At 36.3% G+C, this 27406-nt stretch overlaps 1 protein-coding gene across 1 annotated transcript in view; it reads right to left on the minus strand.

Annotated features, from left to right (window-relative positions):
- Dach2 (dachshund family transcription factor 2) overlaps window positions 1–27406 on the minus strand; it is a 526586-nt gene that overhangs the window by 250454 nt on the left and 248726 nt on the right. Inside the window, exon 3 of the mRNA XM_029473281.2 lies at window positions 13837–13949. Within this exon, the coding sequence (XP_029329141.2) occupies window positions 13837–13949 (113 nt within the window). The remainder of the gene's footprint in view (window positions 1–13836; window positions 13950–27406) is intronic.

Consider the following 27406-nt stretch of genomic DNA (forward strand, 5'->3'; position numbering starts at 1 on the left):
TGCCTTTTAATTGGGGAAATGAGTCCATTGATATTAAGAGATATTAAGGAAAAGTAATTGTTGCTTCCTGTTGTTTTTTGTTGTTAGAGTTGGGATTCTGTTCTTGTGGCTGTCTTCATTTTGTTGAAGGATTACTTTCTTGCTCTTTCTAGAGTGTAGTTTCTGTCCTTGTGTTGGTATTTTCCCTTTATTATCCTTTGAAGGGTTGGATTCATGGAAAGATGTGTGAATTTGGTTTTGTCATGGAATACTTTGGTCTCTCCATCTATGATATTTGAGAGTTTTGCTGGGTATAGTAGCCTGGGCTGGCATTTGTGTTCTCTTAGGATCTGTATAACATCTGTCCAGGATTTTCTGGCTTTCATTGCCTCTGGTGAGAAGTTTGGTGTAATTCTAATAGGTATGCCTTTATGTGTTACTTGACCTTTTTCCCTTACTGCTTTAATATGCTATCTTTATTTACTGCATTTGCTGTTCTGATTATTATGTGTCAGGAGGAATTTCTTTTCTGGTCCCGTTCATTTCTAATTCTGTAGGATTCTTGTATGTTCATGGGCATCTCTTTCTTTAGGTTTGGGAAGTTTTTTTCTATAATTTGGTTGAAGTTATTTGCTGGCCCTTTAAGTTGAAAATCTTCATTCTCATCTATTCCTATTATCCATAGGTTTGGTCTTCTCATTGTATCCTGGATTTCCTGGATGTTTTGAGTTAGCATCTTTTTGCATTTTGCATTTTCTTTGATTGTTGTGTCCATGTTTTCTATGGAATCTTCTGTGATTCTCTCTTCCATCTCTTGTATTCTGTTGCTGATCCTCGCATCTGTGGTTCCTAATTTCTTTCCTAGTGTTACTATCTCCAGAGTTGTCCCCCTTTGGGTTTTCTTTATTGTTTCTACCTCCATTTGTAGATCTTGAATGGTTTTGTTCAATTCCATCACCTGTTTGGTTGTGTTTTCCTGTAATTCTTTAAGGGATATTTTGTGTTTCTTCTTTAAGGGCTTCTACCTGTTTAGCTGTGTTTTCCTGTAATTCTTTAAGGGATTTTTGTGCTTCCTCTTTAAGGCCTTCTACCTGTTTTGCCGTGTTCTCCTGTATTTCTTTAAGTCAGTTTTTAATGTCCTTCTAAAATCCTCTACCAGCATCATGAGATATGATTTTAAATCCAGATCTTGTTTTAGGGTGTGTTGAGGTATCCAGGAATTGCTGTGTTGGGAGCACTGGGTTCTGATGATGCTGAGTGGTCTTGGTTTCTGTTAGTAAGATTGTTATGTTTGCCTTTCGTCATCTGGTAATCTCTGGCGTTAGTTGCTATAGCTGTCTCTGGTTGGAGCTTGTTCCTCCTGTGATTCTGTTAGCCTCTGTCAGCACTCCTGGGAGTCCAACTCTCTTGAGTTCCAGTGGTCAGAGCACTCTCTGCAGGCAAGCTCTCCTCTTGCAGGGAAGGTGCACAGAGGTCTGGAGCTCAGCTCTGCCTCCTGGCTGAAGATGAAGGCCTGAAAGGGACCCTGTCCCAGAAGCTATGTTGCTTCTGCCACCCACTTCCTTGCCAGCCTGGTCTCTGAAGGACCTGGGATACAAGATGGCATTCTCACCTGGTCCTGCTGTAGGAGCCTTCCCTGGTGGCAAACTCTCCTCTGTTGGGAAAAGTGCACAGAGGTCTGGAGCTCAGGTCTGCCTCCTGACTGAAGATGTAGGCCCACAAGGGACCCTGTCCCAGAAGCTATGCTGCTTCTACCGCCCCAAGAGGTATTTTCCAAGTATCAAAGCTGCTTTTATGTTAAAGATTCTTCTAATATGCAGACTATAGCCATACATGTTATATATTATTACCTTTTGCCCTTTTAATATGAAATGATAAAATATATTTTGTTCTGCAAAATTCATTGCATAACTAACAGTGCATTTTGTATAACATCTATGTATAATATTATTTAACAAACCCAGTGGCATGTTTTATTATACTGAGTTATTTCAGTGCAGTCATTCTTTATGCCCAATAAATCAAAGTACTAACAAGGAAGCTTGTCTTATCTCAGATGTTTCATATGACAGCAACTTTTGTTATCATTTTAAACATCCTGTTTATTGACTGGAAAAAAAAAACCTCGAAAATTTAAAAACAGATACTGAAAGAATAACAAAAAGTAGAAGAAATGTGTATTTCATTTCATATAAGTTGTATATGGAAGGGGGAAGTAGTTAAAAGTTGGTACTCAGAGATAAGAACATCTTTTTATATTCCCATTGACTTGGCACATGACTATGATTTTTTATGTGCTCTCCTACTTAGGATGTGGCTACAGTATCATCTAGCTGGAAATCATAGACAGTGAAATGTCCAGCACAATGACAGTGTGTAGGCATCAGGGATCCTTTTAATACAGGGAAAAGCAATGGTTCTATAGGATGGTATTGGGAGAACTGGATTTTGGCAATGTTTGTATTTTTCATTAACTTAATCATATTAATCCATTAAACATCTATACTGAAGTAATTCACCCAAGATACTGCCATATACAATAATATATAATTTAATATTCCCTATGTAAAATAAATAGATTTCAGAAAAGCAGAAATTCATCATGAAAAAAGAATATATCTACACACAGTAGTATTAATCATCAACTAATTTACAGAAGCTATCAAACACTGTGACCCAATTCAATAATCATCAAAAATCAAATTGACAATGTTCTAGTATAATGATCATAAGCAATTAATTAGCTATATTGTTTCTAGGATATTAGATCACTTGTATGTAAGAAGAAGAGGAAGAAGAAGAAGAGGAAGAGGAGGGGGAAGAGGAAGAGGAACTTGTTTTAGTATGACCCTTAGATTTTATAATTGAAAATTTTGAAGTAAAGATTTTTATAAAGAGATCATTCAAGGTGTTTGAAAAAGCATCAACTTTATAACAGGATAAATCTAGGCTTTAAATAGTTAATCTATGTCTTAGAATTTCAGTGATTTAGGGCATTTACTGAACTTCATAAAAATTCATTTTCTTTGCTCATTACTTACAAATAATGACAATGTTAACTCCAGAAATGTGATGTACATATTGGTAGACTACCTTCTAATTATGTGCAAAGGCCTGGACTACATCTTCAGCAACACAGTGATAATAATCAATAATGCCAATCTCCTAATATATTGAAGAGTATTAAACCATAATTTAAAACACTTCTTTTGAAAGATAAAATTTATCTATGTGTTTGTCTGAGTTTAAAATGGAAAATAAAGATGTGAGGATGTTTATAAAATACTACAGAGATTATTGTTATATGTTAGCACATAATCATCATAATCTTGTTATAATAATCTTGATGACCATCTACAACATCATAATGTAAGTTGTGTTTAATTTACTGTTCACTGTACTTAAAAAAAAAGCTATAGTTTTTATTCTATGAGCTATCCACAAATAGGCAAAAATATTGCCAAAAGCTTAAAATTTGTTATTTTATTTTAAAATGCTATGCTACCCATTTTAAAAATCCATTGAACCATTACAGAGAAAATGAAAATTGAGAAATAAAACAGCAAACAGCCTATCCATTACAATGAATCAGGGATATTTAAGCCTGTTATTGAGTAGAAAAACTAGAAACCCATCCTATTGTCAACATCCTACAGTAAATTAAAATTCACAATTAAACACACAACCTGAAAACAAAGAGTACTCTTGAATTCACTGGTGCAGTAAAGGACCCTGAGCACACAGTCGCTAAATCAAGAATTGACAAATGGGAATCTGTGAAACTGAAATGTTTCCATACATCCAAGGACACTCTCATTCTAGGGAAGAGATAGACATAGAATGTGGAAAAAAAAAATAACTGCCAACTATACGTCTGACAGAGGCTTAGGCTTTAGAATATACAAAGAATTCAAAAAATGAAATAATGCAATTTAAATGGAGCATAGAACTAGAAAGAGTTTATATAAATATTTTTAAATTGTTCAACATCCTTAGCCATCAGGAAAATTCAAATAAAAATTATCTTGAGGATTTCATCTTATCTCAGTCAAGATAACACACACAGACACACACAGTCATACACACACACACAACATATGTTAGTCTACATGTTGGGAAGTTGGGAATAAGGAACACTTAATGTTGCTGGGTTTCCAAATTAGAACAGCCACTGTGGAAATTGGTGTTAGCTGTTCCTCATAAGGCAGAAAATATACCTACCAGTTATATTACCTTTGGATATCTTCCCAAAAGACTCTACACATTACTACAAAGAAACTTGATTATCCATGGTTGTTGCTTCTTCACTCTTCACAATATTCATGGAACAGAAACAACCTAAATTCTACAAGTTAATGAATGTACAATAAAACATAGTACATTTATACTATTGAATATTTTTAGCTATTGAGAAAAATGAAATTATAAAATTACAGTAAAATGGATATAACTGGAAACAAACATTCTTAGTGAGGGCACCCAAACCCCAGAAGACAAACATTTCATGTTTCTCCTAATTTCTGAAAGACATTGGAATACTAATTCATTTGTAATGTCAGATGAATTTTTTAGAGAAAGGAAAATAAAATACAGTACTACGCCCTTCTGGTCCCTGCCAGCACCAGAGTAGCTTGGGCATGGAGTCTGCAGACAACCACAAGGTACCCAGAGGACCCTCCACAGGATCTTAAGACCTCTGGTGAGTGGAACACAGCTTCTCCTCCAATCCAATCGTGCGGGACCTGAGACTGCATTAACTAGGGAAGCAGAAAGCCCGGCCTGATCAGGGGCACAAGTCCCTTCCAGTCCCCACCAGCACTGGAGTAGTTTGGGCATGGAGTCTGCGGACACCCGCAAGGTACCCACAGGACCCTCCACGGGATCTTAAGACCTCTGTGAGTGGATCAAAACTTCTGCCAGGAGGCAGGTTTGAACACCAGATATCTGGGCACCTTCCCTGCAAGAGGAGAGCTTGCCTGCAAAGAGTACTCTGAACACTGAAACTCAGGAGAGAGCTAGTCTCCCATGTCTGCTGATAAAGGCTAACATAATCACCTAAGAAACAAGCTCTAACCAGAGACAACTACAACAACTAATTCCAGAGATTACTAGATGGCGAAAAGCAAACATAAGAATCATACTAACAGAAACCAAGACCACTCACCATCATCAGAACACAGCACTCCCACCCCACCTAGTCCTGGGCACCCCAACACACTCAAAAAACTAGACCCAGATTTAAAAGCATATCTCATGGTGATGGTAGAGGACATCAAGAAGGACTTCAATAACTCACTTAAAGAAATACAGGAGAACACTGCTAAACAGGTAGAAGCCCTTAAAGAAGAAGCACAAAAATCCCTCAAGGAATTACAGGAGAATACTGCTAAACAAATAGAAGCCCTTCAAGAGGAAACACAAAAATCCCTCAAGGAATTACAGGAGAAGACTGTTAAAAAGGTAGAAGTCCTTAAAGAAGTACCAGCAAACACTGCTAAACAGGAAGAAGAAAGACAAAAATCCCTTAAAGAATTACAGGAAAACACAACCAAACAGGTCATGGAATTGAACAAAGCAATCCAAGACCTAAAAAGGGAAGTAGACACAATAAAGAAAACCCAAGGTGAGGCAATGCTGGAGATAGAAAACCTAGGAAAGAAATCTGGAAACATAGATACAAGCATCAGCAACAGAATGCAAGAGATCGAAGAGAGAATCTCAGGTGCAGAAGATTCCATAGAGAACACGTGCACAACAATCAAAGAAAATAAAAAATGCAAAAAGATCCTAACTCAAATCATCCAGGAAATACAGGACACAATGACAAGACCAAACCTATGGATAATAGGAGTAGATGAGAATGAAGATTTTCATCTTAAAGGGCCAGCAAATATCTTCAATCAAATTAGATAAGAAAACTTCCCAAACCTAAAGAAAGAGATGTCCATGAATATACATGAAGCCTAAAGAACTCCAAATAGACTGAACCAGAAAAGTAATTCCTCCTGACACATAATAATCAGAACAACAAATGCACTAAATAAAGATAGAATATAAAAAGCAGTAAGGGAAAAAGGTCAAGTAACATATAAAGGCAGGCCTATCAGAATTACACCAGAATTTTCACCAGAGATTATGAAAGCCAGAAGATCCTGGACAGATGTTATACAGACACTAAGAGAACACAAATGCCAGCCCAGGCTACTATACCCGGCAAAACTCTCAATTACCATAGATGGAAAAACCAAAGTATTCCATGACAAAACCAAATTCACACATTATCTTTCCACGAATCCAGCCCTTCAAAGAATAATAAAGGGAAAATACCAACACAAGGACAGAAAATGCTCCCTAGAAAGAGCAAGAAAGTAATCCCTCAACAAACCAAAAAGAAGACAGCCAGAAGAACAGAATGCCAACTCTAACAACAAAAATAAAAGGAAGCAACAATTACTTTTCCTTGATATCTCTTAATATCAATGGAATCAATTCCCCAATAAAAAGACACAGACCAACAGACTGGCTACACAAACAGGACCCAACATTCTACTGCTTACAGGAAACCCATCTCAGGGAAAAAGACAGACACTACCTCAGAGTGAAAGGCTGGAAAACAATTTTCCAAGCAAATGGTCTGAAGAAACAAGCTGGAGTAGCCATTCTAATATCGAATAAAATCGACTTCCAACCCAAAGTCATCAAAAAAAAAAAAAAAAAAAAAAGAGGTGGGACACTTCATACTCATCAAAGGTAAAATCCTCCAAGAGGAACTCTCAATTCTGAATATCTATGCTCCAAATGCACGGGCATCCACATTTATTAAAGGAACTTTAGTAAAGCTCAAAGCACATATTGCACCTCACACAATAATAGTGGGAGACTTCAACACACCTCTTTCATCAATGGACAGATCGTGGAAACAGAAACTAAACAGGGACACAGTGAAACTAAGAGAAGTGATGAAACAAATGGACTTAAACGATATCTACAGAACATTTTATCCTAAAACAAAAGGATATACCTTCTTCTCAGCACCTCATGGTACCTTCTCCAAAATTGACCATATAATTGATCACAAAACAGGCCTCAACAGATACAAAAATATTGAAATCGTCCCATGCATCCTATCAGACCACCATGGTCTAAGGCTGATCTTCAATAACAACATAAATAATGGAAACCCAACATTCACGTGGAAAATGAACAAAACTCTTCTCAATGATGCCTTGATCAAGGAAGGAATAAAGAAAGAAATTAAATACTTTTTTAGAGATTAATGAAAATGAAGCCACAACATACCCAAATTTATGGGACATAATGAAAGCATTTCTAAGAGGGAAACTCATAGCTCTGAGAGCCTCCAAAAAGAAACTAGAGACAGCACACATTAGCAGCTTCACAACACACCTAAAAGCTCTCGAAAAAAACTAAACAAATTCACCCAAGAGGAGTAGACAGCAAGAAATAATCAAACTCAGAGGCGAGGTCAACCAAATGGAAACAAGAAGAATTATTCAAAGAATCAACCAAACGAGGAGCTGGTTCTTTAAGAAAATCAACAAGATAGATAAACCCTTATCCATATTCACTAGAGGGCACAGGGACAGCATCCTAATTAACAAAATCAGAAATGAAAAGGGAGACATAACAACAGACCTGATGAAATAGAAAACACCATCAGATCCTTCTACAAAAGGCTATACTAAAACAAAACTGGAAAATCTGGACAAAATGGACAAGTTTCTAGACAGATACCAAGTACCAAAGTTAAACCAAGATCAAGTTAACGATCTAAACAGTCCCATATCTCCTAAAGAAATAGAAGCAATCATTAATAGTCTCCCAACCAAAAAAAGCCCAGGACCAAATGGGTTTAGTGCAGAGTTCTATCAGACCTTCAAAGAAGATCTAATTCCAGTTCTGACCAAACAATTTCACAAAATAGAAGTAGAGGGAACTCTACCCAACTCCTTCTATGAAGCCACAATTACTCTGATACCTAAATCACAGAAAAATCAAAGATAGAGAACTTCAGACCAATTTCCCTTATGAATATTGATGCAAAAACACTCAATAATATTCTCTCTAACCGAATCCAAGAACCCATTAAAATAATCATGCATCCTGACCAAATAAGTTTTATTCCAGGGATGCAGGGATGGTTTAATATACAAAAATCCATCAATGTAATCCATTATATAAACGAACTCAAAGACAAAAACCACATGATAATCTCATTAGACGCAGAGAAAGCATTTGACAAAATCCAACACCCATTCATGATAAAAATCTTGAAAAGATCAGGAATTCAAGGCCCATATCTAAACATCATAAAAGCAATCTACTGCAAACCAGTAGCCAATATCAAAGCAAATGGTGAAAAGCTGGAAGCAATCCCACTTAAATCAGGCACTAGACAAGCCTGCCCACTTTCTCCCTACCTATTCAACATTGTACTTGAAATCCTAGCCAGAGCAATTCGACAACAAAAGGAGATGAAGGGGATACAAAGTGGAAAGGAAGAAGTCAAAATATCACTCTTTCCAGATGATATGATAGTATATATAAGTGACCCTAAAAATTCCACCAGAGAACTCCTAAACCTGATAAACAGCTTCAATGAAGTAGCTGGAAATAAAATTAACTCAAACAAGTCAATGGCCCTTCTCTACACAAAGAATAAACAGGCTGAGAAAGAAATTAGGGAAACAACACCCTTCTCAATAGTCACAAATAATATAAAATACCTTGGTGTGACTCTAACTAAGGAAGTGAAAGATCTGTATGATAAGAACTTCAACTCTCTGAAGAAAGAAATTAAAGAAGATCTCAGAAGATGGAAAGATCTCTATGCTCATGGATTGGCAGGATCAACATTGTAAAAATGGCTATCTTGCCAAAAGCAATCTACAGATTCAATGCAATCCCCATCAAAATTCCAACTCAATTCTTCAATGAAATATAAAAAGCAATCTCCAAATTCATCTGGAATAACAAAAAAACCTAGGATAGCAAAAACTCTTCTCAAGGATAAAAGAACCTCTGGTGGAATCACCATGCCTGACCTAAAGCTTTACTACAGTGCAATTGTGATAAAAAGTGCATGGTACTGGTATAGCGACAGACAAGTGGACCAATGGAATAGAATTGAAGACCCAGAAAAGAACCCACACACCTATGGTTACTTGATTCGACAAGGGAGCTATAACCATCCAGTGGAAAAAAGATAGCATTTTCAACAAATGGTGCTGGCACAACTGGTAGTTATCATGTAGAAGAATATGAATTGATCCATTCCTATCTCTTTGTACTAAGGTCAAATCTAAGTGGATCAAGGAGCTCCACATAAAACCAGAGACACTGAAACTTATAGAGGAGAAAGTGGGGAAAAGCCTCTAAGATATTGGCACAGGGGAAAAATTCCTAAATAGAACAGCAATGGCTTGTGCTGTAAGATTGAGAATTGACAAATGGGATCACATGAAACTACAATGTTTCTGTAAGGCAAAAGACACTGTCAATAAGACAAAAACGCCACCAATAGATTGGGAAATGATCTTGACCTATCCTAAATCAGATAGGGGACTAATATACAATATATATAAAAAACTCAAGAAGGTGTATTCCAGAAAACCAAATAACCCCATTTAAAAATGGGGCTCAGAGTGAAACAAAGAATTCTCGCTTGAGAAATACCTAATGGGGCCGGGCGTGGTGGCGCACGCCTTTAATCCCAGCACTTGGGAGGCAGAGGCAGGCGGATTTCTGAGTTCGAGGCCAGCCTGGTCTACAAAGTGAGTTCCAGGACAGCCAGGGCTACACAGAGAAACCCTGTCTCGAAAAACCAAAAAAAAAAAAAAAAAAAAAAAAGAGAAATACCTAATGGCTGAGAAACACCTGAAAAAAATGTTCAGCATCCTTAATCATCAGGGAAATGTAAATCAAAACAACCCTGAGATTCCACCTCACACCAGTCAGAATGGCTAAGATCAAAAATTCAGGCGACAGCAGATGCTGGCGAGGATGTGGAGAAAGAGGAACACTCCTCCATTGTTGGTGGGATTGCAAGCTTGTACAACCACTCTGGAAATCAGTCTGGCGGTTCCTCAGAAAATTGGACATAATACTACCAGAGGATCCAGCAATATCTCTCCTGGGCATATATCCAGAAGATGTTCCAACTAGTAAGAAAGACACATGTTCCACTATGTTTATAGCAGCCTTATTTATAATAGCCAGAAGCTGGAAAGAACCCAGGTGACCCTCAACAGAGGAATGGATACAAAAAATGTGGTACAATTACACAATGGAGTACTAATCAGCTATTAAAAAGATTGAATTTATGAAATTCCTAGGCAAATGGATGGACCTGGAGGGCATCATCCTGAGTGAGGTAACCCAATCTCCAAAGAAATCACACAATATGTATTCACTGATAAGCGGATATTAGCCCAGAAACTTAGAATACCCAAGATATAAGTTACAATTTGCAAAACACATGAAACTCAAGAAGAACGAAGACCAAAGTGTGGACACTTTTCCCCTTCTTAGAAGTGGGAACAAAACACCCATGGAAGGAGTTACAGAGACAAAGTTTGGAGCTGAGACAAAAGGATGGACCATCTAGAGATTGCCATACCAGGGATCCATCCCATAATCAGCCTCCAAACGCTGACACCATTGCATACACTAGCAAGATTTTGCTGAATGGACTCTGATATAGCTGTCTCTTGTGAGACTATGCAGGGGCCTAGCAAACACAGAAGTGGATGCTCACAGTCAGCTATTGGATGGATCACAGTGCCCCCAATGAAGGAGCTAGAGGAGTACCCAAGGAGCTAAAGGGATCTGCAACCCTGTAGGTGGAACAACATTATGAACTAACCAGTACCCCGGAGCTCTTGACTCTAGCTGCATATGTGTTAAAAGATGGCCTAGTAGGCCATGACTGGAAAGAGAGGACCATTGGACTTGCAAACTTTATATTCCTCAGTACAGGGGAACACGAGGGCCAAAAAGTGGGAGTGGGTGGGTAGGGGATTGGGGGGTAGTGTATGGGGGACTTTTCTTAATTTTGCTAGCATTTTTACTGAGTAATTACTTTATACAAATTTAAAGGAAAATAATAAAAATTACAGTATCTGAAAGTAGGCAAAACCATGCATATATTATTTCATATGTTGAAGTTAAAAAATGTTTTATGAAGTCAAGTATGAACAATTTGCAAAATATATCTTATTTTGAACTATGCAAACTATTTTCTCTTCCACTAGGAAAGAAAAATGCTACAGAATTAGGATGCAATTTTATTATCAGTAAATTTCATGTTTTGCATATCTGGGTTGCCTTGCCTAGTATCCTTGGGAGAGGATTTAACTAGTTCTGCAGTGATTGAATATGCCAAGGTAGGCTGAGACCCAGGGAGAAATGGAAGATGATGGGGGAGACAGGTGTGAGAAGGGGAGGAGAGGAGACAGGAAGGATGGTGATTGAGATGTAAAGTATATGGGAGAGGGAGCTTTATGAAGGAGGACTGGGAGAAGGAGCTGTTAGATATTGAGATGTAACTGGAATACACAAATGAATTAATGAAAAATAACAGCTATATTTAAACATAACTCTACAATTCACTTTATGGCTTAAAACAATTAAACTCACGGAGCCACATCTCACTTGAAAAATGAAGGCACTTTCTATGAGATTACTATAAAGATGAAATGAAGTATATACGAAACATTTAGCACCAATGCCTCATACATACTAGGACCATAATACTCATGAGAGATTTCCCCAAAATAGATAAGCTACTACTGTTTACTCAACATTGAACTAGCTTTCATGATGTTTTCTAGAAGTCCAGATACAGATTATCTGTTGAGTATTAATATACAGTCCAGAAACTATTATAATTTACTATGTAGCTATATGTACACGACAACCTTTGTAATGTAAGAATTGGTATATAAATATTTAAAGTCATTAAAGTATTGTCCTTTCTCCAAAACCTGAATCTATGGCTAAATATATATATAGCCGATGACACCAAAACAGAACACAAATTATCTTTGACTTTACTGGCTCCACATCTACATCTAATCAATTATCTAACAACAAATTCTGATTAATAAATCACTTTGGAACTTCTTTTCCACAGAACTGATTGTGTCTTAGTTCAGACCCCCATGTTTCTCACTTCTAATAGAACCAACTGCTCAAACTTTCTACTATTAGCCTCATTTTTATGTACCCTTCACAGCCATTCATTTTAAAATCTTAACTCAGTTCTTCAGTAAATGGTTACTCTAATAAATAAAGTGATAGCCGGGCGTGGTGGCGCACGCCTTTAATCCCAGCACTCGGGAGGCAGAGGCAGGTGGATTTCTGAGTTCGAGGCCAGCCTGGTCTACAAAGTGAGTTCCAGGACAGCCAGGGCTATACAGAGAAACCCTGTCTCGAAAAACAAAACAAAAAATAAATAAATAAATAAATAAAATAAATAAAATAAATAAATAAATAAATAAATAAATAAATAAATAAATAAATAAATAAAGTGATTCAACAAAAGTAAAATGCTATGTATTAGAGCACGCGAGTCTCTGCCAGAGAACTGTGAAGCCTGAACTATTTTCACAATTTCCGATGAGCCACATACAAAAAGAAAGAAAATGAAGAGAAAAAGAAAGTTCTGAAATATATTTTGGAAGTATCTGCTCCATAAAGGAAAGTGAGACTGTTTAAATTAGTAAATCAAATGCTAGTTTCACAAGCTGCCATTTATTTCCTTCATTTTCTATTCAAAGCACATCAGTTACATATTTTCCACCTCAAATCTCTGCTTTAGTCTCTTTAATTTCATTGCTATTTCCCTGTCACAATAAGCACGTTCTTATCCCTTCAGTGCTTCTATGTGCCTGGAGTGTCATCCCTTCATTCTCCACATGTCTGAAACTAAGCCTACAAAATACAAATAGATCTAAAGAATCAATCTTCTCGTCATTACCTAATTTATCAAATCAATTTATTTGCTTGCACCTTTGAGAGCTTGTGACTCCGTGTATCTAGTTGTATTATGGTCTCTGCCATGCTCCAATATGGCTATTATATCTTTTGTCCTTAATTCTAGGACAACCAAGAGGACTACTCATATATTTGTTCCTTTTCTAAGGAGAAAATAAGATGTGTATTTTATAAATTTGTGTTAATGATAGGTAATGAGTTTTCATTATTTTTTCCTTGATATAATAGTTTTAAAGATCTTATTTTCTACCAGAGAATGATTAAGATACTTTTTCAAGACTTTTGTATAACCATGAGCACTTTTAGAGTATTGAGAGAGTTCTGTGATAATCTATGAAATGGGTATTATTACTTACTTCACAGTTCCAAAAAAAAATTATTCAGGACAATTACCACCCACAGGTTTACTTACTAATATATTACTGCTCATCAGAGGATGCGGATTTTGTTTCCAGGTTCTTAATCTGGTATAGTATCTGACAATATACAGATATACTCACAAAGGATTAAACAAATATTGGTGAGATGCATAAAATAAGCACCTCACAAGAAGCTTTCCGATAATGCTAATTTGTTCATTCCACATCTTTGCTCCCAGCCCTCAATAAACACATTGAAAGAGATTTCACATTAGGGTATGACATTTAGAAAATCATATCCTTTTAATTTTAGTCATTGAAGTTAAAATAAAAATTGTGTTTTCATGAATACTCAAAAATATTCAATAATGTAACCTCTAGTAGAGCTTGAAAAGCTTTGATGGAAAAGACACTTATATCAATATTAGTTAGTTTCAGACTCTTGGCAGTAAGAAGAGTCAAGACTGATGGATTGAATTACCTGTTGGAGTGATCAGTCCTGGTGATAAGAGGCCTGGGACTGCATGGGGCAGAAGTCGGGCATTATCTTGCAATACTCCCAAAGAACGCTTAGGGGGCCTGCCAGGCCTTGAACTGTTGGAAAACAAAGATAAAGCTCAAATACTATTACTTGATACATTTGCTTTCTGTATCTTATGTAATTGTCAAGAATAAATAAAGCATTGTATTAGAGACTATGCAGTGTCATAGGTTAATAAGGAAAACCAACAGTTTACAACAAATTTTACAACATAGTCATGGCTAATATTAAAGTTGCCAAGAATCAATTTCTATTCTAGCTTTCATTTCATTTTTAAGCCAGTACTTTGCAAAACAAACCACCTGTTGTGAAGAATCTATAAACTATATCCTGTTCTTAAAGCCATGTGATCCCTGGCATCAATATATGCTATTAAGGTCTGAGTTAGTGAGTCATAGAACTCAGATGGAACAAAATTAGACCGTGTAAGCCTCCACTTTCCATAACAGAGGAGATGGGTAAAGAGCTGTGAGTAATGGAATAAACCATAGTGGTCATTAGCATTTCCACAGCTGCTGGAAAGCCATCAGAAACAATGGAAACTCATTCTTATTATGTTAAAATTTTTCTGCCTCTTTTGGAGTGACCACACAAAGAAAATTTGCCATGTAGGCTGTCTTTTTCTCAGATCAAATATTTCTTCACACAATCTTATTGGGTCACTGAGAAATTTGTATTATGTGTCATATTCACCCTTCCTCCATCTCTTCCTCTCTCCATATCCACCCAACGTTTTATCATCTTTGGTTTGAACCCATCAAATGCAACTGGTGCTGCCCATATATTCTAGTTGAATCAACACTTAAAAGCATTTATGAAAACTGTTACATTCACACATTCTTAGCTCTAGTGCAAAGTTCAAAAAAGATATTTTCAGAAACTGTCATTTATAGTTGGGTGGTAGAAAGCTTGCTCTGAATGCACAGAGTCCTGAGTTTAATCATGAGTACAAAGGGATGGGGAATAAATAAATGATAGTTTCAGTAATAAAATACAAATGTGTGTATCTGTTTTTACCATTTCATGCCCTTATATAGTATTCTAAAATCATAATTTGGAGGTTGACACAATTTGCATACATATGAATAATAAAATATTAGAATAAAGTTATTCTCAAGTTACTATGTTTTTGGTATCCACTCTTTACTTGAGGGACACCTGGGTTTTTTCCAGATTCTGGCTATATTATAAATAAGGCTGCTGTGAACATAGTGGAGTGTGTGTCTTTATTACATATTGGAGCATCTGGGATATATGCCCAGGAGAGGTATTGCTGGATCCTCCGGTAGTACTATGTCCAATTTTCTGAGGAACCATCAAACTGATTTCCAGAGTACCAGCTTGTAATCCCACCAGCAATGGAGGAGTGTTCCTCTTTCTTCACATCCTTGCCAGCATCTGCTATCACCTGAGCTTTTGATCTTATCAGTTCTGACTGGTGTGAGGTGAAATCTCAGGGTTGTTTTGATTTTGATGATTAAGGATGTTGAACATTTCTTTAGGTGCTTTACAGCCATTCTGTATTCCTCAGTTGAGAATTATTTGTTTATTTCTCTGGAGAGAAATAAATATTTGTTTATTTCTTTCTTTCTCTGGAGTCTAACTTCTTGAGTTCTTTGTATATATTGGATATTAGCCCTCTATCAGATTTTAGTAACCCAATCACAAAAGAACACACACAAAATGCACTCACTGATAAGTGGATATTAGCCTAGAAGTTCAGAATACCCAAGATACAATTCACAGACCACATGAAGCTGAAGAAGAAGAAAGACCAAAGTGTGGATACTTTGGTCCTTCTTAGAAGTGGGATCAAAATACCTATGGGAGGAGATATAGAGACAAAATGTGGAGCAGACACTGAAGGAAAGGTCATCCAGAGACTGCCCCACCTTGGGATCCATCCTATATACAATCACCAAACCCAGACACTATTGCAGATGCCCACAAGTGCTTGCTAACAGGAGCCTGATATAGCTGTCTCTTGATAGGCTCTACCAATGCCTGATAAATACAGAGGTGGATGCTCTCAGGAAACCATTGGACTAAGCACAGGGTCCACAAAGGAGGAGCTAGAATAAAGGACCCAAGGAGCTGAAGGGGTTTGCAGATTCATAGGAGGAACAAAAATATGAATCAACTAGTACCCCCAGAGCTCCCAGGGACTCAACCACCAACCGAAGAGTACACATGGAGGGGCCCATGGGAGGAGAGGCCCTTGGTACTGTGAAGGCTGGATGCCCCAATGTAAGGGAATGCCAGGACCAGGAAGCTGGAGTGGGTGGGTTGGTGAGCAAAGGGAGGAGGGATGGGATAGGGTTTTTTTCTGAGGAGAAACCAGGAAAGTGGATAACATTTGAAATGTAAATAAAGAAAATATCTACTTTTTAAAAAAAGGAAAAATGAGAAGATAAATTATTTTGTTAAATAATAGTCACTATATCTAAACATTCTAAATGTTTCATTGTGTCTTGTTTTTGTCAGATCTCAAGCCTCCTATTTAAACTCACACACGTATTCTTTGTACTTTCCTCCTGACTCAGTGCTTTGTTCCTGTATCACTACTCACACAGTCAGCTAAAGTATGCTTCTTCATACCCCTTCAAATTGCATGTGAGAAGCCATATGACAGCCAACTGTTAACAGAGAATTTAAAAGCTATTTAGCTTAACTAGTTTTCAGTGTGTGTGTGTGTGTGTGCGTGTGTGTGTTTGTGTGTATGTTTGTGGGGGGGTTGTGTCTGTCTCTGTATCTCTGTCTCTCTTTGTCTCTCTGTCTGTGTGTGTGTGTGTGTGTGTGTGTTCTCCCTATTCGAAACAGTGTTCTTCAAACAAATTGAGAGATACTAGAAAACTCTTGGTTTAGAGGTTGCACTTGACTTCTAAAATTGGATGGATATATACTGGAGAATCCATGGCTTTTGTCACATTTAACACACATAAATTCAAGGGGATTAAATCCTCCATTCTTTTATGCTTTTAATGTTCTAGTTTATCCTTTTGACATGATTGAATGTGAGTCACCCAAACTAGAGCATGAATTTCATGAGCACATATGCATGGCTAGTGCTATAGATCACCGAATCTTTAAGAATTCCTATGGTTTGTAGCATGCAGGAAGCCCAGGAAATAGTTACTTAAACCTATTTGTTGACAGACAGAAAATATTTATTTCCCTGTTTCTACAGTTTCTAAATATTCTTAGAATGTTATTTTCTACTTAATAAAATGAACAGAGAGCCATTTCTATGAATTTATTCATCAGAAATTATTGTATTTCATGTCCTGCACTGTACTGCAATTATATAAGCATGAGCCTATGATTTATTCAAATCTGACCATATATTGTCAAAAAAGTATATGGCAGATGTTACTTTATTATGCTTTGAGAGACACAAGAAGCTTAAAGACCTGATTACCAGCTAACTGCTACTGCAATCACATATATATGTAACCATATCACTTGTCCAGTAATCCAGTAAATACATATGTACTAGGTATTCACTGACTATGGTAGTGTTATACATAGATTAAAATGTAAGCTGATAAAAAGGTTATTTTTTATGATTTTACTATTTGAATAATGTGAAAACACAGAACAAGTTGTGTCTTTGAAAAATGTATATTCTAGTGACAGAAATATATACATTGACTAGAATTTAAAATTTTATTGACTATTTAATGAGGATGGTGATATGATTTCTCTTTATAGACATATTTAAAAGTATCTGAACAGAAATCCCATGCAGATATCAACTTTAATATTTTTGTAAGATTTAAGTTCCTTAGAATAAAGCTATTGAAATTAGGTTAGTAAAATTAATCTATCATTAGTAAAATTCCATTAAATATTTAATAGAATTAATATTATTTATAACTTCAGACTGAATTACAATATATAGTGACACTTTAGTACTTCTAAACTTCCTATGTTTCATTTCCAAGATAATTCTGAGAAAATGATGAAAGAGTATGCAGAATTCTGTAAAAGCTGGAAAAGATCACACATCTTGGTAGATGATCCTGTGATGCTTCTTATCTTAAAAAGCTTTATTATCATCACGAAGATATTTACATATTAATCAAGACAAATAAACATGTGGCGATTTAACTAGAAAACTGTTATTTGGATGACAATTTAATCAGCATAGGTTGAAAGGTCCATCATTGCAACATCCTGTTTCCACTAAAATATTGATTGCATTACTGATCTCAGTAATGCTTTATGTTACAGGGCACAAATAACCATGTAATTACTCTTTAATTGAATGATAATTGCTTCTTGGCAATTATTTGTTTCAGTTTAATTACAAGGTTATTTGTACTGTGTAAAATGAAACACCCCCTCCTTTAAAGTTCCTACACAAATAGCTCTGCTGGTATGCCAACCTTATATACTACATAAAAAGAAGTTGCTAAGAAACATGTCTATCTGACCCACAACATAACAATGATATTCCTACATTATTTAGCTAAACTATTGAGATTCTGTTTTATAGAATTAATGCCACTTATAACATCTAAACATTATGTACATTTAAATTATTTCAGTGTCCTAATTTTACCCAGGTCTATCTTTTTAAGTAATTTATCCTAATACAGATTTTTTTCTTCATTTGATAAAACTGTTTAGGAGAACTTAATGTGTAAGTTTTTTTTAAAAAAATCACATGAATAATAACAGCACTTCATACTTCTGTGATTGAACTACAGTCACTATCACCTTATAAACTTTGTAAGTTGGCAGCTCTCCAAGAAAGTTCAATAAGTTTTCTAGGAGCAACATATGACATACTGTGCCATATCTGTCTCCAGTGTAATGTTCATTGAAGCTGATTCTTTACCTACTGAGATTATGAAATTTCCCTTTCAAACTTTATTTCATACAACTATCCATTTACGAATCAAAGAGTAAAGTGAAAGCAAGTGGTTTCATTGTTTGAAATAAAAAAAAATACTATAAATCTATGATGCCTCGAACCTTTACATTATTTAATATAAATTTTACAAGCAGTAATTAATTTCATGGTAAATAAGGTTAGATCATCTTTGTCAGTCAACTATTTGTACTATTCCTTAAAGAAACAAAGGCTACATTCTGTGACAGACTTAAAAAAAAACAGCCAAAGATTTACTTACTGACAGTTAAGGGTATATTTACTAGCAGCACGTGAGAACACTTCAACTAAATTCCTTAAAAGGGGTCTGCCTATAGTAATACAAGACTCAGTCTTCACTTTTTAGAATTAATGATGTTTAAAATACTTTAACACAGTATCATGAATGTGCGATGTTTTATCTTACAGTAAACATTCAAAATAAAAACTGACAATGTCTCTGAAGATGTCCACCTGCCTATGAAAGCACTGTTAATGATTACCTATGTGCATGTTTAACTAAGTCAGGATATTTCTTGCTGAAACACTAAAAATTTTATTGCATCATGTATTAATATTTGGGGTTGACATTTATTACAATGTATCAAAGACACCAATGGTAGTTGAACTCTACCTGACCTTTCCGTGTTTATGAAGAAAAACAAATTCTGTCCAGCAACCTGAATTCATCCTTTCTCAGTGACAGCAAAATAATCAGTTGTCTAATCATTCCCCTAGATTCTATTCCAGTCTATATCAATGGAATCAGCAACCTATTCAACAACTAAGAAAAAAGTACTCCATGAAAAATGAGTATTTAATATTTATCATAAATGAAATGGTTCAAGTACAGAACTAGAAAGGGGTCACTATGGTAACTTATAAAATGGTATTTATGTGAAACTGGACATCAAGCAGTTCTTGGTTCATGGTAGCTTAAGTATCTGTGAGAACTATTAATACAAGGAGCAATTACTATTTGTTCATTATATTTGTGGTATTTTTAAAGCATACCCAAAAGGTAAATGTGGACTTGTTAAATGGATATTATATTTTAGTATTGGAAACTTTTGGAAAAATACTTTTTGCATAAAGATACTGAAAAGAGAAAGGATAATCTCCAGTTTGAAGGGCTCATGCATATAATATCAAGGTTCTTGGGTAAAATTCATGTTTATGCATTCATATTATAAGTGTAATGAGTTGAATTGCTTACAGTTACTATTTACTATTGAGATGTTTCATCCCCTTGCTAATGTTAAATATTTGTTTTTAGCCTAGATGAAGAAGAAATCAGATGTTATTAAAAACTCAAGGGTTGGCTAATTACTTAATATAAGGTATAACTGTGAAGTTATTTTATACTTCATTTACCAGACTGTTCTCTATTTAAACAAAATATATTCTAGGCCTGGTGCTAATATCCTTCAAAGAGTTTGTTGATTGTCATACATTTACTTAATAGTAATAAAGTTTTAGTATAAAAAACAAAAGATATAGTGGAAATTCCGTTTTCCAACATGAATTCTTTGGAGGTACTTCGGATTCTGCTTGAATAGCTACTAGTAACATCAATATAATCAATGTTCCTTAGCAAACCTCAGAAGGTTTCAAATTAAAGAAACAACTCCGCCAATGTATATCAAATCAGTTTCAGATAGCTTTGGAAAACTAAAGGCATCACTAAGTACATAACTGTGGAAAACATCTAGCAAGAGTTTAAACAATTACATTTGATGAGCTACACTACGATTTTTATTTCAGCACATTCATCCCCAAACTCCACTCTCCAGGCTTCTCTTGTTGTCTTTCCTTGCCAATCTCCAGTATTTGTATTTCACTGTTACATGTTTTATTGCTATTCTAACTTCTCTTTTCAGTTACCTCTGACACTCTAGGTCAAGTCTCCATTGCTTCATCAAGCTCTTACTACATATGACATGTTGATTCATTGTTTTTTAATACAGTCTATGTAAAGTGTTCCAAGAACTGTGATGAAATATTTCTTTCATCATGATTTTGTCTGCTCTACAAGAGCTAATTTTTTTAGTTATGACATATAAAAATAAAGTGTAAGTATCAGTTCTGGCATCACAAGTATGTGGCAGTATGCCAGCTGGACTACTGTATTTACTAGGTTAATTATAGTATTTGATAGAAGAACTCTTTCACTATGAAAAATGCCATAGTATTTTAGTTTCAGAGGCCAATGTTTTTAAACTCTGCTGCCTTGGGAAGGGTTCATATAATCTACTGTGCTGACTGCTATTTTAAGTTTTGTTTAGTTTCATGTTTTTCCTCTGCCTGTTAGCCCATACCAACATATAGGTTAATGGTTATTCCAAAGGATATGTTAAAATGAGCATTAAAGAGTCTATTAAAACTAATGAAAATATAGTCTTGCATACTGAGCATATAAAGTCTCTTCAGCAATTTCCAGTCTCTGTGTAATCCCCCAATGATCTAGATATTTAACAAATATGAAATTTAATCAAAGAAAGCAGCCAGCATAATGTTAATGTCCAACCTAAGGTGTTCTGTTTTGTTTTGTTTGTTTTTCAAGACAGGGTTTCTCTGTGCAGTTCTGGCTGTCCTGAAACTCACTCTGTAGACCAGGCTGGCCTCGAACTCAGAAATTGGCCTGCCTCTGCCTCTCAAGTGCTGGGATTAATGGCATGTGCCACCACATCCAGTTTAAGGTGTTTATAAGAAGGTAAATTAGTTGTTTAGGAAAGTGAAAACATTTAAGTTCTTTATATTGATGCTCATGGATAGGAATTCAATTATATTGTTATATTTATAGATAAGTGCATCACTCAATACACATCCAAGAAGTTTCTTGCAGTAGATTGCAATTGACACAGAGGCCTACAAATGAACAATGTATGTGAGAGAGACTTTGGAGCACTCAGTCCTAAATGGTATGGCTTGATAAAACCCCTCCTCACAAGGCTCAGGGATCTATACTGTATATGTAGAAAGATTTTAAGGGTCAGTGTAGATGAATGAATCCAAGATACAGTGTCTTCCAGATACAAGACCATGCACAAATTAACACAGAGAGACTGTGGAAACATGCACAGGGCTTGCAGTTTCAAGCTGGACAAAAGCCCAGTACTAAAAGAAAGAAGTGAGACGGGCTCCTTACCCATACGTGTTTTATGTTTATGTATGCATAATTTTGAAGGACCATTAGCACAGCCTAATTTCAAATGATTATGTACTATATTTCAACAAGGAAGTTCTTCGAGTTATGTATTGAAATAGAGGTAAAATGCTATCAGGTTATCTGAATCCATTGTTCAACTCTATGATTTTATCCTCTAAAACATGTCCATTGTACTTCACTAAAGATGTTCAATGCATAAAATTATAAGTAACTCTCTTGACCCATCTCACACAACAGCACTTTCACCTGCATACAAAGACAAAGACTATCTTCAGAATCCTAGAGATCATATAAGAGGTTTTAACATCTCTGTGGAACCTATGGCCTAGAAATGTCATTTTGAAAGTATTTATGTGATAGACCTACAAATTATGTATCAGGCGTCCAACCCAGAAATAGCCCTTTTCTCCAGCAATAGCTTGACACTAGCCTCATTTAATCTTGACCCCAGAAAACATATCATTTACCTAGAAATCAAGGAATAGCCCTATACATTGATATCTTAGTACTCAAGGACTTTTTACTGACATGGGTTAAGTAGGTTACCACAAGTTACCCAAAAGTTCAGCTAAAGCATGTCTCAGCTGTGGTCTAAGAACTAGTGTCAGACAAACCAGACACTATCTCCAGAAGATCTTTAACATCACTTTATTTTTGTTCTGCCTATATTTCCTGTAGGAGGACAGTATTTCTGCCTACTAGAAATTTAGAGAGATGTACTTTCATAAAATACCCTATAGAGCCTTGACCTCAACCATATTGTAGATCATGAAACATCCCTCAAAACAAACTACTACATTCCACAACTACAATGGAATACTATGATCTTATCAGCCAGAAAACCACTGTGGCTTTGTCTATTTATAACCACAGAGAATGACCTGAGGATGTCTGTTTCAGTGGTGGTCGCAAAACAAACTTGTTTTTAAGTTTCTGCCCATCTGCCGGGCGGTGGTGGTGCACACCTTTAATCCCAGCACTTGGGAGGCAGAGGCAGGCAAGTTTCTGAGTTCGAGGCCAGCCTGGTCTACAAAGTGAGTTCCAGGACAGCCAGAGATATACAGAGAAACCCTGTCTCGAAAAAAGCAAAAAAGCAAAACAAAACAAAACAAAACAAAAAGTTTCTGCCCATCATGGTCAAGATATATAAGTAATACAACCAACTCAGAGAAATATCCAATGATCCAGTGTGAGAACTTCCTGTCATGTATGCAACCACAACCACAAGCATACCAAATATTTAGGCTACTATCAGAGAACTCTGAAACAGAGCCTCACCAGGACATAAGACTTTCACAAGAATCTAACAGGACAATGTCAGAGACAGAAGACATTATAATTTGTACATTAATTGTCCCTTCAAAGAGACTATAATGTCTTTATTTCCAGCCACTGACACTATTCAGAAGTTATGAAGCAGAGGAGTCAGAGTACTCTTGAAAGAATTATGCCATTGTTAGAGTGCCCCCAGAACAATGGAGTATATTGTTCATTTTACCTTTCCCTCCCCAACCCAATTATATTTTCCCTCTCTCCTTCCTGATTATCATGGGGGAGGGGGGAACATCCCTGTTATGATGTTATGCCTTGCCAAACAAAACTACAGTGATCTGAGATGTATTAAACTATGAAATAAAATGTATCTTTCCAATCTAAGCTGTTTTTCTCAAATACTTTAGTTTTTCTTGGGTTACTGTCCTTTAGCAGCCTACTCTCCACTGATAAGGGCAGGACCTTGAGAGCAACCTCCCCAATCCTTAGGAGGATTTTGACTGGCTTCATTTTATGCTGGTAACCTTAGCTGCTACAAGTTGACTCTTGGAACAGCCACGCTAGGTAGGTTCCTTATGGCCAGTAGATGGGGGGGGGGCTGTATACTTATGAGCACATAGGCAGCTCCTTATACACAGGGAGTTATTAACAATAAAAGTAAAAGACATGTTGGTGAGGTAAAAGGACTGAAGCCCTGAGGGTCAGAAGAAAGAATGGGAACAGGAAATCTTGGGAATGAAGATGGTGGGAAGACCCTCCAGAATGTACCAGAGACCTGGGAGGTAAGAAACTCTCAGGACTCAAAGGGAGGGACCTTAGATGAAATGTTCAACAGTAGGGAGAGAGAACTTATAGAGCCCACCTCCAGTAGGAAGACAGGGCATCAAGTGAGGAAGGGAGTTGCCATCCAACAGTCAAAACTGTAACCCATACTTGTTCCTGTCTGAAAGAACTGCAGGGATAAAAATGGAGAGAAGCCTGAGGAAAAGAAGGTCCAACAACAGGCCCAAATTAGGATTCAGCCCAAGGGGTGGTCCCAAGATCTAACACTGAGGCTGTAGAGAGTTCAAAAAAAGGGAACTATCATGACTGCACCCCAGAAAACCCAACAAGCAGCTGAAAGAGTCAGGTGCAGATATTTGCACCCAACCAATGGACAGAAGCTGCTGACCCCTGTGGCTGAATTAGGGAAAGGCTGGAAGAAGCTAAGGAGGAAGGTGACTCTGTAGGAGGACCAGCAGTCTCAAACACTGGACCACCAAACAGTCAGCATACACAAGCTGATATGAGGCCCCCAACACATATACAGCAGAGGACTGCTGGGTCTGGGTTCAGTCAGAGAAGATGCACCTAGCCATCAAGAGACTGGAGGCCCTAGGGAGTTTAGAGGTCTGGTTGGGTGGGGAGGGGTGGGAACATCCTTATAGAGACAGGGGTGGGGAGGAGGTATGGGATGTGGAATAATCAGAGGGTGGATGGGAAGGGGGAATAAAATCTGGAGTGTATAAAAGTAAATAAATGAAAGATTAAAAAAAAGCCTTTGTCAAATCTAGTGTTTCACTCTATGTTTACTTCTAAAACACTTATGGTTTTAATGCTTAGATTTATGATGGTACTATATATAAAGTAAACTTGTATATATGTGTGAGTTAGGTAAAAAGTAGGCAGTTTCTGGTTTTGTGTTTCTTTTTCAACTGTTTTTTTTTTTGTCTGTTTGTTGACAACTTTGGAGGAGGAGATGCTAATAGGGTGGTGGATATGATCAAAGTACATTATATTAATGTATAGAAATTACAAAACAAAGCAATTTTGTGCAATTATTATGTTACCATAAACCCTAAAACGACTGTCCTTCCCTATGTGTTTGCCTCGCCATCTTTGTTAACATCAAGGATATACTTATGTCATAATCAATGTTTTTGTTCAGTTCCATTGATCCTCTCTGGTGTTTTTCAAGTAGCTCATTGTTAACTCTGATACTAATAATTGATAATCAGTTTCTTTATTGTAGTAGATCCCACTGCTTAACCCTCAAAATTCAGATGCTGCTGTCCTGAATCTCAAAACCTGTGCATGTGCCCTTGCTTAGAGATGGTGTCTTTACAATGGCGATTGAAACACTAGTATGGATCCCACTTCAATATGGATGGCATCCTTGTAAATGGAGAATACCCGGGGACATGTACAGCACATAAAGGAAAAACACTATGTACCATTGAATATTGTCACCCATGAGGCATGGAGAAAGACCTGTAACTGATCTTCCCTTCCAGCACTCTAAAGGAATCTAACTGTAATCCTGACCAATACTTCAGTTTTGGACTTCTCTTGAGATAACACAATAAATTCTTCTTTCTTAAGCTAAAAAAGTAAAAAAACATGTAGATGTGTGGGGGATGAGATAGGAGTCATTAATAGGAGATGGGAAAGGAAGTGGGAATATATATGGTAAACTATATTGATTACATTTATGAAACATTCAAAGAATAAAACCTATTAGTTGAAAACAGTTTTAAAATGTTCACAGTACCTATTGTGATAAAGGAAATCCCCATCATAATGTCAATGAATTAAAGAAAACAAGTCTTAAGCCAAAAAGAAAAAAAAAAATGAGTGTCACATTATTTTACTTTAAAGTGTGTTGTGAATCTACAGAATTCAAAGTATTATGGGTACTTTCATAAATACAGACACTTTTACCAATGCATTACAAAGAAAGCCAAGAAATATATAAACATATTTACACTAACAAAGATGCTCAAAACACATATCAGGATATATATATATATATATCCCACAGAGTTGGATAAATTTCTAATATCTTTAAAACCATTGATCATATAAATAGAATATGATTTATATGGAACTCAAACAATCAAACAACAAGAAGACAACTGTAGTAGATATGATTCTATACAGAAAAAAAATTTAATCGAAAATAAGAAATTCTCCAATAAGTATATGAAAAATATTCTTACCGATCTTGAATCGTCAGAGGATAAAAAAGTTACAATGTGATATTGTTTCACACAGGTTGGAATGGTTATTATCAAAGAGAAGGGATAATGAGGGGTGGCAAGGGTGTTGAGTAAAAGTCAGAAAGTGTGAAAAAGTAAGTTTATATAACTATGATGAAAATTGCATTTAGGCCCTAAAATATGTTAGAAAAGTATAACATGGATGGTGAACCTCAGTAAATATCTTTACAATAACACTTTCCATCTTCAGGACTGCTGGGCTTTCCTGAATTTTTATAGCACTTTCATCATTTCAGTCATAATTTTAATGTAATTAATTCTTCTCATCATCATAGTAAAGTGAGTAGTTTGTAATACCCTACCTATTACAATATATATAATCAGTAGAGTACAGCTACTTACACAGAGGATAAATGTATTGCTGATGGTGTATCTTTCTATTTAAACATTGCTTATTGTGTAAGTACTGTGTGGCTTTACCCAAATTATTGCCTAGAAGAAATGAAACCTCACCAGAAAATGAGAGAATGGAGAAATGCAGGGAGAGGCTGAGGTAAGGAAGAAGGAGGGAGGGAGGGAGGGAGGGAGGGAGGGAGGGAGGGAGGGAGGGAGGGAGGGAGGGAGGGAGGGAGGGAGAGAGGATAAGAAAACTATTGAATTTTCTTCCCAAAATACTTAGTTCTTTTCTAGTTGAAGTACTTTTGCCAATCCCCTTTTGGGTCTTTTTTAATATTTATTTTATTTTATGTGTATGGACGTATTGCCTGCATGCATGAATGTGTATCACATGCATGCAGTGCCCACCGAGGCCAGAAGGTATCATAGCCCCTATTTTTCCTGTTACAGATGTTTGTGAGTTGCCATGTGGGCACTGGGAATCAAAGCCTGGATCCTCTGGAAGAGCAGCCAGCTCTCTTAACTGAATAATCTTCTCCCATTTTGGAGTTTTAGATGTACAATACAAGCCAAATTTAATGACTGCTAAGTACTGTCCCCTAACTAGCTTAAAAGAGCAGAATAAGCAGGTGGCAATGTTATTAATCAGTACGACAGAAGAGAAGCACACTGAATATTTTTACAATCTAAATTTAGGAAAGGAACATTTATTTTTAATTGACAAGATGCAAAAACTTAAAGATGTCTTCTTTTAGTTTCCTAGTTAGATGCTAGGATTCTACTACACATGAATTTGATCAGGAAAGCATTAAATGAATT

The sequence above is a fragment of the Mus caroli genome, unplaced genomic scaffold (genome assembly GCF_978045245.1).
Source record: "Mus caroli unplaced genomic scaffold, Mus_caroli_1 scaffold_5, whole genome shotgun sequence".
Taxonomy (NCBI): Eukaryota; Metazoa; Chordata; class Mammalia; order Rodentia; family Muridae; genus Mus; species Mus caroli.